Source organism: Melozone crissalis, unplaced genomic scaffold (assembly GCF_028551555.1).
Source record: "Melozone crissalis strain CALT ecotype California unplaced genomic scaffold, PUWL_Pcris_2 ptg000035l_1, whole genome shotgun sequence".
Lineage (NCBI taxonomy): Eukaryota > Metazoa > Chordata > Aves > Passeriformes > Passerellidae > Melozone > Melozone crissalis.
The window spans coordinates 8,353,802-8,370,444 of NW_026535813.1; the positions used below are offsets into that span (position 1 = coordinate 8,353,802).

The 16,643-nt window shown below is 37.2% G+C and overlaps 1 protein-coding gene across 1 annotated transcript; it reads left to right on the top strand.

Moving 5' to 3' along the window:
* The first annotated feature begins 1,064 nt into the window (after nucleotides 1-1,064).
* Nucleotides 1,065-15,958, top strand: LOC128941415 (mothers against decapentaplegic homolog 4). The gene is made up of 11 exons (XM_054283169.1): nucleotides 1,065-1,313; nucleotides 2,211-2,385; nucleotides 2,796-2,825; nucleotides 4,390-4,605; nucleotides 6,382-6,501; nucleotides 6,634-6,744; nucleotides 8,498-8,548; nucleotides 11,967-12,150; nucleotides 13,095-13,263; nucleotides 14,425-14,563; nucleotides 15,747-15,958. The coding sequence occupies exons 1-11, from the start codon at nucleotides 1,065-1,067 to the stop codon at nucleotides 15,956-15,958; spliced, it is 1,656 nt and encodes a 551-aa protein (XP_054139144.1).
* Nucleotides 15,959-16,643: the final 685 nt, after the last annotated feature.

Consider the following 16,643-nt stretch of genomic DNA (forward strand, 5'->3'; position numbering starts at 1 on the left):
CCTTTTCTGCAACTGCACAAAATCTGCTGTCCTATGTTTCTGGATAAAGCAAGATAAAGTGTAACAATTGGCTCATTCAAAATCAAGAAAATCAGGCCAGATATAATTTGTGGATTAAAGGAAACTTAAAAAGGATCATGTCTGCTGGCTTTGAGAAGAATGGCTTCATGACTAGGAACCACTGCAGGTTCTTAACAAATGGAGTTTAATGGCTAAGTGTGTTAGGAGGGACTTGGTCTTGAGCTTATATTTAGTGTAATTAAGACAGTTCTGTTTGAGACAATTCAGAAGTGTTTTTTTAGTGGCGTCAGTTGATTTGTCTTGATCCAGAAGAAAAGACAAATGTGCCAGTTGAGGTTTTCATATCTAAAGATACACACAATGCTAATTTACATAATTGTGTATTAAGCTAATGGCCAGGTACAATTTTTGCCTTTCTGGTTAGCAAAGAGAAATAGAATTGATCAGAGGTCAGAACATAGTTGAACTATTTGAACAGCATTATTAAATGAAGATGACAGATTATTCTGGTGTGTATTCATGCTTATTCACTATTCACATTTTGTTTAAGTCAGTGCCACTTGATTCCCAGCCAGTATTTTCACTTGTTTTCATCCTGCCAGTATAAAACATAGGAAATCATTGTTACTGTTCTCATTTTCCTGATTCATTTAATACATTTCTATATGTACATACTATGTGTACATATATATAAACTATAATCTTTATTTAAATATTGTTACTAGGGGAAAATAAATCTTATTTTTAAAACTGCAAGCAGTGTCTTAAGCATGTTTTAGCTATCATGGGACAAGAAATGCGGTTTTGTCATGTGCTTTTAATATTCTGCACTTGAAAATAAAAGAAGCACAAAGCCACAGACTTCCTTAAAAACATGATCTGCAATGTTAAAAACAAATCTAATGTAGATATTTTTTCCTCCTAGGTTTTACCAAGAGACAGTACATCTAACAGTTAACTTGGATCATCTCTTGTTCATCAGCTTGAAAATCATAACAGCCCCCAAAACTGACATTTGATCTGAAAGAAAAAAGCTGTGACAAATGGACAATATGTCTATTACTAACACACCAACAAGTAATGATGCTTGTCTGAGCATTGTTCACAGCTTGATGTGCCATCGACAAGGTGGAGAGAGTGAAACTTTTGCAAAACGTGCAATTGAAAGTTTAGTTAAAAAGCTAAAGGAGAAAAAAGATGAATTGGATTCTTTGATTACAGCTATTACCACAAATGGAGCTCATCCTAGCAAGTGTGTTACAATACAGAGAACGCTGGATGGGAGGCTTCAGGTTAGTACAAGTGAAAATCAGATGTTTTCCTCCTAGTGAAGCTGGAGCAAAAGTGATTGACACAGGATCCTAGAGTGTTGAGGAAGAGTAGCTCTTCTCTTGCATCTACCCTTGCTCCCATTTGTAGGCATGTTTTATGGCTGGAGCTCTGGACTGCTGCAGTAGTGGTTTGTTTGTTTTCCAAAAGGAGCAGAAGGCATTGGATCAGCTGTTCTAAATGATTATGTGTGTGGCAGTAAAAACCAGGGTCATGTAACAAATTCAGCTGTTTATCCTGGTATTTTCACTACAAGCTTCTGTTAGCTCTGTGTTGGTCAGAAGTATAAAGACAGACCTATTCTAAGAAGCTACTCCAAGGAGTCTGCACTGAGGATTTATGTTAGCCTTATATCGTCAGTACTCAGTACCTGTATAGCTTGGGTTGCAATTTCCTTGTTCCAGGACAGATGTCATGTTTGCTGGCTAGCTTTCTGTCTACCCTAGAAGCACTTTTTAAATTTTTTTTTTCATTATAATGGAATGGCATTCTTCTGCTTGTAAATTCCTTATTGTGTAGCTCAGCACCTCGTTCCTCTTCTGGGGCAAAACTCCTTAGTCATCCATGGTGGGGAAGGTGACCATACATACTACCTTAAGCACAAATTCTGCTTCTGCCATTTTGTATCCAGTATTTTTTCTTAAGAATCAGTGTTGATTTAACCATAGCAAAACCTTAATAGAGATTTATTTCTGTTGAGTACAGAACTTGGGTAAACTGTACTTCACCATTTTTTTTCCCATGTTTTGATGATGGAGAAAGGTTGTGTTGTTGTTTGTCCTCTTCCAGCTTTGCTCCTCACTAAGTAAAATGAAATGTGTTGCTACTTTCCCAATCAACTCTTGTGTCTAACTTTTTAGGTGGCTGGTCGCAAGGGATTCCCTCATGTGATTTATGCTCGTCTTTGGAGGTGGCCTGATCTTCATAAAAATGAACTCAAGCATGTTAAATATTGTCAGTATGCTTTTGACTTGAAATGTGACAGTGTCTGTGTAAATCCTTACCATTATGAGCGTGTAGTATCGCCTGGCATTGGTAAGTAGACTCTTGATTTAAAATGGAACAGTGAGAATAAAATGTAAAATGTTTTCCTTTTGAGTGTAGAAAATACAGGCCTAAATTAGAAACATTAATTGTTAATTATATAATTATAAATTACTCTCATATACTCTAGTCCATCTTCTTAATGGAATTATTCTTTTATTCAAAATTTAAAAGAACAATTTGTTGCTTTTGTTTAAGTCTTTCTGTTGTCTTTCACACAGTTCTTGCAGCCAATGTGTATCCTAGGAATAATTTAGCATTGAGACTTGTGTTGAGATAGAGGGGATATAATATGTAGTCTGTAGTACCAATTTGTAAAGTTTATAAACTTAATGTTCAAAAGTTGTTGAAGATCTCTGAATATAATTTTCTATGCCCATTTCTTTTTCTTCTTTTTAAAGATCTCTCGGGACTGACACTACAGAGTTCTGGTAAGTAGTTCTGTTTACTATTGCATTTCTATGGATGCAAACTGTGTTAAATTCTTCAGTATGTATACCGTTTATTCCATTGTATTTCCTTAGGAAAGATTATAGACAGCAGACAAAAATGCATTTTTCTCTCTGGTTTTGGAAAAATCAGCTAAGTAGCATATAAGAGGCATGATAAATTCTTTAAATTGAGGCTTCAGCTGAGCTTGTCAGTATGTTCTGTTTTCATTGCTCACAACTTATAAGTCCCACAAAAAAACCCCAAACAAGAAAACTCTCACCGTTGAATGCTGCTAATTAATAAAAAAACCCAGACACCCAAAACCGTGTGCACCTGTATGATATGCTAATTAATTGAATTGTGAATAATAGATGGTTATGATGTAATAAGTAGTTTAGCAATAAACTGGTATACGTTCTGTAATTAATATGCAATTGAATGACGGAGTCTAATATTCTTGCTGTCTCTGAAACTTGAGAGAAATTGGACATCAAATCTCCAATGATCATTATTCAGAAATTATGAGATTGTACAGCTGGTAACTTCTTTATTTCAAAACTGTTTTTTTTTTTTTTCCCTTCAGGAAGAAATTCATAGAGAAATTTGGGTTACCCAATATTTTTAGCAAAGACTACTTAAAAAAAACCCAATCCACCCAACAAACTGTTAACTTCACAAGCTTTAGCTTGTTTGCTCACCTCTGCTAATTGTTACATGTGTCTTCTGAAAAATGATCCTTTTATACAGAATCAAAGCTTACTAGCCAGCAGTTAAATACATAAATGTTTTCGTGTCATGCAACTGATTTTGCAGCAGGAAACAAAAAAATTACTGTCAGATTTTAATATATTTAAGTCTGCTTTAAAAATGAGCATGGGAGCTAATGTAGTGTGTTATTTCAAGATGCTCAATAGGATATATAGAAATAAATTCTTGTAGTGGCAATGGTAGTAATTTCCTTACATTGTATGTGGAATATTCTGAATTAGTGGCTACATTATTAAATGTGGACTAGTGGTGTATTGTCTTTAAATGTGAATTTGTTGTTTCTAGTCAATTTGGATGGGAGTTGCTTAAAATTATTTAAGGGATGCATGAAGTATTTAATGTACTGTGTTAATAAATTATTTTTCATAGGAGCTTTATTTATGTTCTTATTTGTATACTAGGAATTGGTTTGTTAACTACTGCATTAACATATATTTAGGTGCTTGACAAAAAGCATGTTCTTCCCTTTTATTAACCGTGTCCCATCACACAGTGATGGGCTAGAAAACAAAATGCTGTTGGAGTTTACTATTGTGGGACTAAACTGCTTGTTTGATAGCAGTAAGCAAAATAAACAGTTTGCTTTTCTATTCAGTTATGTTTCAAAATTTCTTGCTGCTGGCTTGAAGTGTTTATTTGTAATTTAGTGGAGTGCTTTAGCAATGTTTATATAGGTTAAATTCTCCCCCCACTAGTTTTAATGGCATTGTTATTGCTTGAATGTAGTAGCACAATCTATGGTTAAATCCTGAAAATAGATTTGCTTTGCATGTTTAACTGTTTGTTTCTTCACAGCTCCTTCAAGTATGTTGGTGAAAGACGAATATGTTCATGACTATGAGGGGCAGCCATCATTGTCTTCTGCTGAAGGCCATTCAGTCCAAACCATCCAGCATCCACCAAGTAACAGGGCATCTACAGAGCCTTATAGCACCCCAGCCATGTTAGCTCCTACTGAGGCTAGCACTACCAGCACCACTAATTTTCCCAACATTCCTGTGGCTTCAACAAGTAAGAATGAGAAGATATAAAATACTAAACTCTGAAAATGTGAAAGCTCAAAGATAACCACTGATTTTTGACAAAGTAGATCTTGTATTGGAACTGTGCTGCTGCCACACTACACTGGTAAAAGTGTGTGGCAATATGATCTAGGCAGTCTCATAAGCATTAACATAAGGGTTTACCTTGGAGCATAATTTGAGTAACTTTTTCTGGTGGCCCAGTCTTTTTTCAGTGAGACTGACACTACATGACTCTTACAAGACTCTTGAATATGCTAAAGATTCAGTAACACAATGTTAAAACAATTGGCCAGTAACAAAAATATTATGGCTATTATTTAATTATTGTTGTAGAAATGGAAGAATTTTATTATTTTATCACAACAGAAAATGGGATAACAAACAGATATGCTGTAAGGTAGCAATATTAAGATGTTTTAAGGCATTCTTTAGTGTTCCACAATTGACAAAATGTATCTTCCAGTTTTAACTTGATTATTTTTATAATGGCCCACTGTACTACCAAAGTGACAACCCTAAGTAATATTTTCATGAATCTGTGGAAGTGCTGAGTTGAAGTTTTTTGTTACTTTTTTGTGTGTATTTGGTACAAGTGGAAGAGTCTGGTTTGCCAACACCAAACCTCACATTTCACTCCAGCAGGACAGTAAAGCATTATGTGTGCAGCATCCTGTAGCCCTAATGTAGGGAAACCATGAAGTTTGGAGGGATTTCACATACTCATTGTCACTTTAATATCAAAGATGTGTGAATATGATGGATTTCATGTTATCAAATTTGAATTATGGTGGAATTATGTTTTTATAATGTCTTGAATTTTAGCTGGCAACTTTTTTGTTAAAGCTAATGATGGTTTTGCCAATGTGGGATGTGGTGTCTGTATTTGTCTCCAGCAGAGATAAAAGGATAGGCAGTTTAATTGTATTGCTTTTGCGCAACAGTTTATTGTCAATAGCTTTTTCTCATCAGTGTTATAATTGTTGGAGCCAAGTGGACAAGAAAAAAAGGCTCATTTTTAGGTTTTGGTTCAAGTTCTCAATGTATTAAATTCTGCTAGCCCACATCAGTTTGAGTGCAAGTGCACTTGTGAAACTGCTGATCGGTTCAGTGTTAATGGCTGAGTTGAAGTCTTTTAAAATCAAATTCCGTTAACCTGTTCTAAAATATCTGTAGTTTTACTTTAAAGCCTAGATAATTCCTGAAATACTTACTTGGGAGGAAAAAAGCCCAGCAACTTTCTCAGGAAGGAATCCAGTTATGTATGCAGCTCTATTCAAGAACTATTTCTAAAAATAAAATACCATTCAGTATGTTTTGGATGAACACAAATGAGTTCTCCTTAGGAACAGTAGTTATAACATGCTGAAAATAAACAACTTATTGGACCTGCTACTGGCCTGTTTGGATTCACACCAAATCTATTCCAGCTATGTTATTCAGTAAAACCTGATGTTTCTTCTTTCCTTTATACTGAAAAATGGGATGTGAACAAAACAAAGATGCACTTGATAAACGTGGTTCTTTGCATACTTTTACTCTTTAAAATATTAAGGGTGTCAGAGTCAAAATTAGTTGATGCAGAATCTTGTTTCAAGTTTCCCTAAGACACTCTGGTGAATGGAAAAAAATACTGAAACCAAACTTGTAGGAACTGTGTATTGCAGTGCCTCTAGTTGGGTGTATCTTCCTACCCAGTAGTGCTGAACTCTTCTTAATTAAAATTTTGGAATGTTCATGAATAGGTAGTGTGTTCTTTTACCAGGTCAACCTACCAGTATATTGACAGGTAGCCATAGTGATGGACTCTTAGAGATTGCTTCAGGGCCTCAGCCAGAAACTCAGCAGAATGGGTTTACAACTCAGCTAGCTACTTACCATCACAGCGAGTGTATATGTATATGCACTCTTTTTAGTTTTTAAAACCAGTTTCCAAATGTCAGGAGAAATAGAGGATTAGAAGTGAGATACAGAAAAAAAAATCCCTTTAAAACCAGCCACTCCTTTCTTTTTCTAGATAGTACTACAACTTGGACTGGAAGTCGGACAGCAGCCTACACACCTACCATACCTCACCACCAGAATGGCCATCTTCAACATCATCCACCTATGCATCCTGGGCATTACTGTAAGTAGTGCAGATTTCCAGATCACTTAATTTTCAATTTTGTTGAACGGTAGGGGTTCATTTGTGATTACTGTTGACTCCCAAATACTTTTCTTTGTTGTTGTTTAATATTACAGACCTACCATTACTGTGTTTAGTATTTTCTGACAGTTAAGTATAAAAGCCTGATGGACTTTCCTCTGTTAAAACAGCAGAGATTAGAAACTCAGATAGCTATAGTGATACCATCTATACTATGCCTAACAAAACTAGCATTTCCTTTCTAAACCTGTTTTTAAGGCTTTGCAATCCTGTACTAAATATTTCCTTTGCTGAAAAGGAAGTCAATTCAGAATGTGTTGTTTACGTATTTTTCTTTCAAAACTTCGAAGTTCTTCGCTGTTTATATTTTCTGAAAATTTTAAAGTCATACTAAGCTTTGGAAGACGTGTCCACGTATCCTAGCCTGTTTAAAAGAACCTTGTGAAAGCTCATGCAGTAAAGTACTTGTCAATAAACTGGTCTTGCCACAGCCTGATTCATGAGTACATTTGGCACACAAACTTGAATCTCTTGTTTTAAGGTACAGGAGATAAGGAGGAAAAAAGTGATCAAACTGCTAGTGTGTCTAGCACAGTATATGTATTATAAGAATGTAGTGGGGAAAAACCCACCCAAATTAAAGTTTTTCTAAATTTTCTGGCGAAAAGCTAGAACAGTTCTTGGTCTTCTAATGTAGTACTTAACCAGATCACCTGCTTGCAGCAGTCATGGTTAGCAGAGGGAGAATAAACTGTGAGCTAATATTACAGTGACTTTTCAGCTTGTCTCTATTGAGAAAATTGTGATTTAGATACAGTTATTAAGTTTCATTATTTTGGTCTGTTAGGATCCCGCTTCATCTGTCATCTAGTTTGTCAGAAATACCAGGATGTAAAAAAACTTTAGTGATGATGTAGATACTCTATAAATGTTTTTCAGTGCATGTATCTTTCCATAGTTATTATTTATAACTGGCTGGTGGTACTATATAGAGCTTTTCTTGGCTACTGCCATCTCTCACTTCAGAAAGTCACGTGTTTTGACACCTGCCAGCATTGTGTTTCTTTTGACATCTTGTTGCAAAAGGTGCTCTTACTTATAATACTATGTTTAAATTTTTCCTCCTTGTTCTCTGCTGCCTGTAAGGGACCTAGTTAATTCATAAAAGTCAAGATACTAAACTGACTAATACCAAGACTATATTCATTGTAATTTTTTTTTTCTTAGAAAATTATTTCTCTAGGGCTTATTTCCATCTTCAGTGAGTGCTTCTTATGGTTAAGTCCACAGCATGCTGGGCAACTTGTTTTGTAATTGATGAAACTAATGAAGTGTGGTTTCTGACAGACTTGTATCACCTGCCTCTATACACTGATTCTCTCCTTGCACAACTTGGGGGCAGATGTGAAGTCCTATTTCTCTTACATCTCAATGCTTTGTCTGGTTTCTGTTCTCTCCTGGAGCCGGGTCTGGCTTGAGCAGCATGCAGTCTTTCCTCCTGGGATATTAATGGAGCTCTTTACTCAACTTCTGAATTTTTAGGAAACCTCTAAGAGTGTAATTTTTCTGTGGGCATTTTTATCCCCTGTCAGATTAGGCCAACTGATTCAGAAATTACTGGGATTTATAACATTGGGCATCCTCGCAAGTCTTTTTTTTTACTGGAAAACAAGCTAAGTAAGAAAACATTATTTTTCCACATGTAAAACAAATGGCATATTTTCTTTTAAAGGGCCAGTTCACAATGAACTTGCATTCCAGCCTCCTATATCAAATCATCCTGGTGAGTAAAATATAACATATAATGCTAACTTATAACTTTGTGGTTTGATTATTTTTTGTATCAAGTACTCTGAAATTTGAGAGATATAAATTCCAAAGAAGAGGAAGAATTTTGTGATTAAGTCTTGTTTTGAATTTGGACATCTCTTGGAATGGTGACATAGGCTGTGAACTGAATTTAATTGAGATGCCTAAGTCAAAGATTGCAACCCTCAAGCCCACACTGCGATGTTGCCTACCCTGGAGGTATCAGAACTCTAAATGTCCTTGATCCTAAACTTTTCAAGGTGCCTGTAGTTGTACTTTTTGCCTGCTTAGAAATATAATGGAGTTTAGGTCATGCCAAAGTTCTCTTCAATCCATAATCTAGTCCATGATTACAGCCAGATGCCCTGAAAGATAGGTATTGTGCTGCTTAGCATTTTGGTGCTGAAGTTCCTCATTGGGTCTTTGCATAAAGCTTGTTCTTTCCAAGAGTCTTCATTATTGGTAACAGTTCAGGGAGCCAAGGAGGTTTTGTCTTGTGGTACAGACTAGCTCTCATGTAGGTACAAGGTGATATTCTGTTTTTAACAACAGCAAGACTGTTGCCTGCATAGGGAGATCTGCACAGTTGAAAAACCTAAAAGTTTAACTTGTTTATTAATTGGCTAGTGACTAAATCCATACCAGAAATAAAAATGTTGATAATCGCTGGCTAAACTTAACTGTAGCTGAATTTTATTTCACATTATTTAGTATGTCTCTTTCACTCTATTGATTTCATCCTATTCAGTCCTCAGAGACATGAGTATTTATTTGAAGATAAAAAAACTTAAAGTAATTTAGGCACCTTTGTTTATTGTTTTCTAATAAAACCAGAACAGTTTCTTGAGGCAAATAGTTGTACTGTTGGGTGCTGCTGTTTATAATGAATGAGTACCATTTACAGCACAGGAAGAACTCTTCTTCCTGTTGGCTTATCAGACTGTTGTGTTTAGGTCCTACTGCACTAAGTATATCCAGTCATTTCTTGAATGCTTTCAGGGATTATGACTCCACCACCTCCCTGGACGTCCCATTCCAATGCTTAACCACCCTTTCAATGAAGAAATTTTTCCTAATATCCAATCTAAACCTCCCCTGGCGCAACTTGAGGCAATTTTCTCTTGTCCTATCACCTGTTATTTGGGAGAAGAGACTGACCTCCACCGGTCTAAAACCTCCTTTCAGGTAGTTGTAGAGAGCGAGGTCTCCCCTGAGCTGCCTTCTCTCCAGGCTAAACATCCCCAGCACCCTCAGCTGCTCCTCATAGGACTTGTGCTCTAGACCCTTCACCAGCTCTGTTGCCCTTCTCTGGACACGCTCCAGCACCTCAATATCTTTCTTGCAGTGAGGGGCCCAGAACTGGACACAGGATTTGAGGTGTGTCCTCACCAGTGCTGAGTACAGAGGGACAATCACCTCCCTCGTCCTGCTGCCCAAACTATTCCTGATACTGGCCAGGATGCCATTGGCCTTCTTGGCCACATGGGCACATTGCTGGCTCATGTTCAGCTAGCTATCAACCAACACCCCAAGGTCCTTTTCTGTCAGACAGCTTTCCAACCACACCACTCTTTGAGCCTGTAGTACTGCATGGGGTTATTGTAACTGAAGTGCAGGACCCACCCAGCACTTGGCCATATTGAACCTCGTACTGTTGGCCTTGGCCCATTGATCCAGCCTGTCCAGATCCCTCTGCAGAGCCTTCCTACTCTCCAGCAGATCAACACTCCCACCCAACTTAGTGTTGTCTGTGAACTTACTGAGGGTGCACTCGATCCCCTCTTCCAGATCATCAATAAAGATATTAAACAGGGCTGGCCCCAATACTGAGCCCTGGGGAACCCCACTAGTCACTGGGTGCCAAGTGAATGTGGCACCATTTATCACCATGCTTAGGGCCCAGCCATCCAGCCAGTTTTTAACCTAGTGAGGAGTGTACCTGTCCAAGCCATGGGCTGCCAGCTTTTCCAGGAGTATGCTATGGGAGACAGTATCAAAGGCTTTGCTGAAGTCCAGGTAGACATAGTAGCTCCTTCCAACCACCATCTTTCTTTTGTAGCCAATTTTTAAAATAGTAGGAGTTAAAAGGCACCACTTGGCTATTAAAACACGCCATTTTGTTGTGCACCCTTGCTTAATACTTCCTTGTTTTAGCTTGTACCTGACTGTGTGCAGACAAGGTCACTATGTGATCTTTGCTTTTTCTCACGTTGCTCTACTTTGCAAATCTGGTTTGCTTTGCAGGGAGGATAGAGAAAACTGACTTCAGTTAGGATAGGAGGTAATTACTCCTATCTTAAGCCAGATCTGCTTCAAAGTTAGTTTCTGCTAGCCTAGCCATGAATAGGCTTATATGTATTACTTCTTTATGCTAAAAGCTATAGTCATAAAGTGCATGAATGCAGATGGCTTACAAAATCTTACTGGAATTATAAACTGTACAAAGATTTGTAAGATCTACAAAAAACCCTAGCATTGTGTAGTGTCCTACCCCTACACGGAAAGGAGCACCCAATGTTTGTAGATGCCTGTGGTCAGAAAAGAATGGCAAAAGCCAAAAGGGTCCAAAGTTTTATTAGTAAACTATGTACTCTGCATGGAAATTGGTATATATTTTTCCCCTTAATAATGATGATGATGCTAATAATAATAGAATAAAAATAAAGAGGGGAAAAATAGAAAAATGAAAGGAAGATCAGAAAGAGAGGAAAGGGGCTCACCTGTCCTGAGTCCAGCATCAGTACAGATGACAGGGAGTCCTGGGAATGCCACCTAGGCTCTGTGGGGGTACCTTCTTATAGGTCTTCTTATAGGTAATTTTTCCCTGCCCTGGGATTAAGTTCCTCCCTCTTCATGTAAGTGAGTTAGCATGTGCAGTCTGTTCTTCTGGACCTTTCTGGAAATGGGTCGGGGGGATTTGAAGTTCCTTTGGTGGTCTCTATTCCCCTCTATTGGTCTTGCCTGCTCCTTGATTCCACTTCTGAGCTTCCGCTGTATATTGTGTTGTCACCATGGACCTGAACAGGAAAATTGGCTCCAGAAAGGTGCTGCCATACCTTCATAAGGCCCTCCTTTCCAGGCACATCATGTTCTAACTTGCCTGCTTGAATGGTCATCGGTGTTTGAGGCATAGCAGTGCATTAACTCCTTACTGCCCAGGCTTCTACACATTGATATGTGCTTTAATAAAAAAGATAAGCCCATGTTCGCTGTAGTATGTCCCAATTTTCTGTGCTAGTAGATGTGTCTTTGTCTATCTGAACTTCCTTACATGAATGCGCACTCTTAGTCTGAATGACAAATGCAGTTGCAGAAGGCTTGATTGATTGTCTGAATGGGTTTGTTGGGTTTTTTTTGTGCCTTTCAGTCAGTTAATTGTATATATTCTTTAGCTCCAGAATATTGGTGCTCAATCGCATATTTTGAAATGGATGTGCAAGTCGGGGAAACATTTAAGGTCCCTTCAAGCTGTCCAATTGTTACTGTTGATGGATATGTGGATCCTTCTGGAGGAGACCGTTTTTGCCTGGGCCAGCTTTCCAACGTGCATAGAACAGAAGCCATTGAGAGGGCAAGGTATTCTGCAGATCCCAAAATCTCCAGATGTCTGTGGTATTTGAAAATATTTTGGTTTGTCTTCAGTATGTGCCTCTCTTTTGAAATCACAAGTATGGTATGTTTCTTTGAACTGAATTAACTATACCAGAGTAATTTTTTCTAGGCTGCTCCTGTAACACATTCAAAATGTGAACTGTGTGACAAAGCCCTTCAGAGCTTTGCAGAAGTTGCATGTTGCTTTTCATTGCTTTCAAAGGCTGTGCCTTCAAGGATAAAATTAGCAACTCGTGCCATTATATATGCAAACTGAATATTAGTTCTTCACACTAGAGAGTGATGTGAGAATAACTGCAATATATAGGTTTTTCAAAGGAGCAAAGGAAGGTTGATAGAGAGCTAGTTGGATTTTCATTCATTCTCACCATGCACATGCTATGCTTTGATGTGGAACTGAAGCAATCTTTCAATTTTTTTTCCACTCCTTTGAAACAAAAAGGAAGAAAATTATTCCATGTCTTCAGAAATGGTGCATTGTGACAATCAAAATGCTAGATTGCTATAATGTGATCCAAACAAACATACAGTTCTGCATTAAAATGTGGCTTTGTATATGTACTTGATTGACTTTCTATTCTAGAATACTTGTGGGATTTTACACTTCTGAACAGAACTGAGTGTGTTTGGTATCCCAACTCTGTATTGTTAATGACTGAGGTAGTTGCAACTCAAATATCATTGCTTCTGCATTCTGTTTCCCTTAGATCTTTACATGGTATTACAGATTTTTTTTTTTTTAGTTTACAGATTTTGCATAACAAATGCTAACTTACACCTAAGATAATAACTACAATTTCAAGTCCTTGTATGAGCAGAGTGCTGGAGAACTGTTTATGGTTTATTTAGGAAAGTTCTGATTTATAGTATATATACACAGATGCATTGGATCTGTTTTTCTTTTTAAGGTTGCACATAGGTAAAGGGGTGCAGTTGGAGTGCAAAGGAGAAGGTGATGTGTGGGTTAGATGCCTCAGTGACCATGCAGTCTTCGTTCAGAGTTACTACCTGGATAGAGAAGCAGGGCGTGCACCAGGGGATGCAGTTCACAAGATTTACCCAAGTGCATATATAAAGGTTGGTTTGATGTTCCTATATGAAAATTGTAGGGGAAATAGCATGTATCTGAGTCTTGTAAATGTTAGAAAAGCTATGAGACGCTGAAATAAATGTAACTTGGCTTTGAAAAACCCTAAAAATTTCCATTTGACAAGTCACTTAAGATGACTCTTAAAATTGACTAAACTGAAAGTGTCATCTAGATACTATGAAAGTAACTAATTTTGTATTTTGTCACAAGCAATCTTGATAGCAGTTTTTTGTATTTTTAGCCTTACAGGTTTAAATTAATTGCTACTGAAATTTTTAGCATAGATTATCTGTTTCTTTACTTTCTCTCTCCGAAACAGGAAAAGTTGGGAAATTATGTATAAATGCAATAGAAGTGTATGTTAAAGTGTATGTTAGTGTTATGAACATGAAGTGATCCAGAGGTCACAGAACATTGCATGGAAACAAATTATTTTGAGGATGTTCTTACTTAGATGTGCCTCTGCCAGACTTGAAACTTTATTAAGGACAAGTCACACTTGTAAAAATACATTTTTTTAATTAAACTGCTTGAAGTTTACATTGATGTTTTTACAAGTTTTCTAGTATGAGAACAAAGTTCCTGTATATATATATTAGTGCTAAACCTGATCACAAAGATATAAAATACCACCAACCCTAAACCTAGCTGCTGAAACTTCAGACCTGTCAATTATTGGTATTTCTTTTAAATAGACTAACACATTTCAGTAAAACGATGAAGAATAAAGTCTGACAAAGTTAAGATGGACTTGTTGGCATCCATTTTTATTTATATGCCTATTTTCTGGAAATACTGGGATTTAAAAATTAGGATTTTATCAGTCTGTAGAATCCTTCACACTTTGATCTTGCAGTCAGTCCCACACATGATACTTCTGTAGCCTGCTCAGTTCAGCCAAGTTCTGGTAGTGCCAGTGGCAGTATTGGCATATAAGAAGAGTCTCTAAGAATCAGCTTTAATGGATTATTTCTGTTAGAAATTAAACTAGTCAGGGAAGGTTTGCTTTTACCCAAGTGTATAGAGAGACTGTACAAGTTGCTTTGGGAGACTTGAGAGGTCCGGATTATTGGGGCTGGGAGTTGAGAAATTATTTTCTTTATTGCTTTTGGTAAGTCTAATAGTTCAATATTTTTATTTTTTTAAAGGTATTTGATTTACGCCAGTGTCATCGTCAGATGCAACAGCAGGCTGCCACGGCCCAAGCTGCTGCTGCTGCTCAAGCTGCAGCAGTAGCAGGAAACATCCCCGGACCTGGATCAGTAGGTGGAATAGCCCCAGCCATTAGTAAGTGCATTAACTTCTTGGTTTCCTTTTTTCCTTACCTGAAAACAAGTAACACAGCTTTCCCTCATAACAGCACCCACCCACTGCCCCTGCAACAGTACAGACAGACTTGAAATGAAATAGCAGGATTGGGGTAAGGTGGGGCTGGGATGGCATTTTGGTAAGTCTGTATTAATTCACTTTGTACCCATTCCACGTACCATTTTTCACTCTGTAGTCTTCAGGGAATGTTGGATATGGAAGTGGCTGCTTATTGTACTGCAAGAAGTGTTGCAGTATGACAGAAAGCATGTTATATACAAGGTCAAATAGCATAACTCTATTACTTTAAACAGAGATACTTTTGGCTGCTTGGATCCAAGCTCATAAAAATATTACTCAAAACAATAGGGATTACTTGGCAACAAAGTCCTTGACTATGTTTAGGAAGACTTAAGATCCTTGAGAAGAGGAAGAAGAGTGTGTGAGGGTGGGGTTTTTTGTGGTTGGGTTGTTTTTGTTTGTTGGGGTTTTTTTTAAAGTTATTCTGGGCTAGTTTTCTTAGTTACTAAATTCTAGATTCTTGAAATTGTACCTAAGTACTTTTAAAAGTGGAAGTACTTGCATGTCTCAGGCTGCTTTATGTGCCGTAGTGTTTTCTGTATTCCTTGTATTGCTACATGGCTCTTTCCAGCTATCTTACAAATTGCTGAAGGCATCTTGGGGAAATGTGTTTAACTTTTGTCTTAGCCATACTTGGCGATTTGAAGTTTGCCAGCAGTATTCATCTTTTTATTACAGGTAAGTAGTGGTGTTTGTTAATCCAGCTTCCTGCAGGTGGTCAGTCTGATTTTCTATGCTGAAAATGCAGCATTTGGCAAACATCAAGAATAAGTGTATTTTTACATCTACATAAGGGTTACGTGTATTATATCACGTAAGATATTGGGTGTCATCCTATCTGCTTTATTATAGAGTTTTATATTTCAGCACCCTTCCAAGATTGCAGAATGATGAAAAAAATTTAATTGTAAAAAACGCAAATTAATTGCTGCATTCATTATAGCAGAGATCTAGAAATATGGACTGGCCTTGGCTGTGGTGAGAGGGAATTGTATGTGAAGCAAAAGCCAAGCAAATGGGAATGGCTAAACAAACATGATAAAAGAACATGTCTGAACACTTACTTGAAACTTCTGTTTAGGTTTGTCAGCTGCTGCTGGAATTGGTGTAGATGACCTTCGACGCTTATGCATACTCAGGATGAGTTTTGTAAAAGGTTGGGGACCTGATTACCCAAGGCAGAGCATCAAAGAGACACCGTGCTGGATTGAAATTCACTTACACCGTGCCCTCCAGCTTCTAGATGAAGTACTTCATACCATGCCTATTGCAGACCCACAGCCTTTAGACTGAGATCCCTCTGCTGCACTGCTACAGGCCATTATATTGTGAGGATGATGGATTGTAAAATACAGTACTGTTTATAGCCTGAAGATATAATTTACTTTTGTTCTACTTAATCTTCTAAACCCAGGTTTTAAATATGTGTTTGCCATCTTGCTCTAAGCAGAAAGAAATTAAACATGCAGAATTTGGATTTCAGTTTTTTTCAGAACTTGTCATAATACAGGGCTTAAGGTGAAAGGTAAACGCCTTATAAAGACTTTATAGTATTGGGTTTGTTCCCTTTGAAACTTTCCTTCTCTATTATGGCATCTTGGTGATAAGTCTCACAGGAACCTTTTGTATGCAGAATATATATTATATATATATATTTATATCTGAAAATTCCTTCTACTAGTTAAAAACATTTACCTTGTAGCAACTTGTAAGTTTCAGCTGATTTGTGATTTTTTTTTTAGGGAACAATAGTTAACAGAAGACTTCTTTATTTTATTTTACAATCTTGTTATGATTTTTCCAGATTAAAATGTAGAGGCTGCCAAAAAGTGAGGGGATGAGACATATGTTGTTGGCACTGATTAAAAATAGCAAGGAAAAGAAATGTGGCTTTTCCTTCACTAGTTTTTTAAGAAGATATCTTAGATTTTTATTTATATAGACAGGTGAGTTTTAAAACACTAAAGAAAATGGATAC

Bases quoted from the DNA above. Each gene is read 5' to 3' on its own strand.
- LOC128941415 (XM_054283169.1), top strand. From the start codon at position 1,065: ATGGACAATATGTCTATTACTAACACACCAACAAGTAATGATGCTTGT. The intron at 6,502-6,633 runs GCGAGTGTATAT...TTCTTTTTCTAG, and splicing joins GCTAGCTACTTACCATCACA to ATAGTACTACAACTTGGACT. The intron at 14,564-15,746 runs GTAAGTGCATTA...ACTTCTGTTTAG, and splicing joins TGGAATAGCCCCAGCCATTA to GTTTGTCAGCTGCTGCTGGA.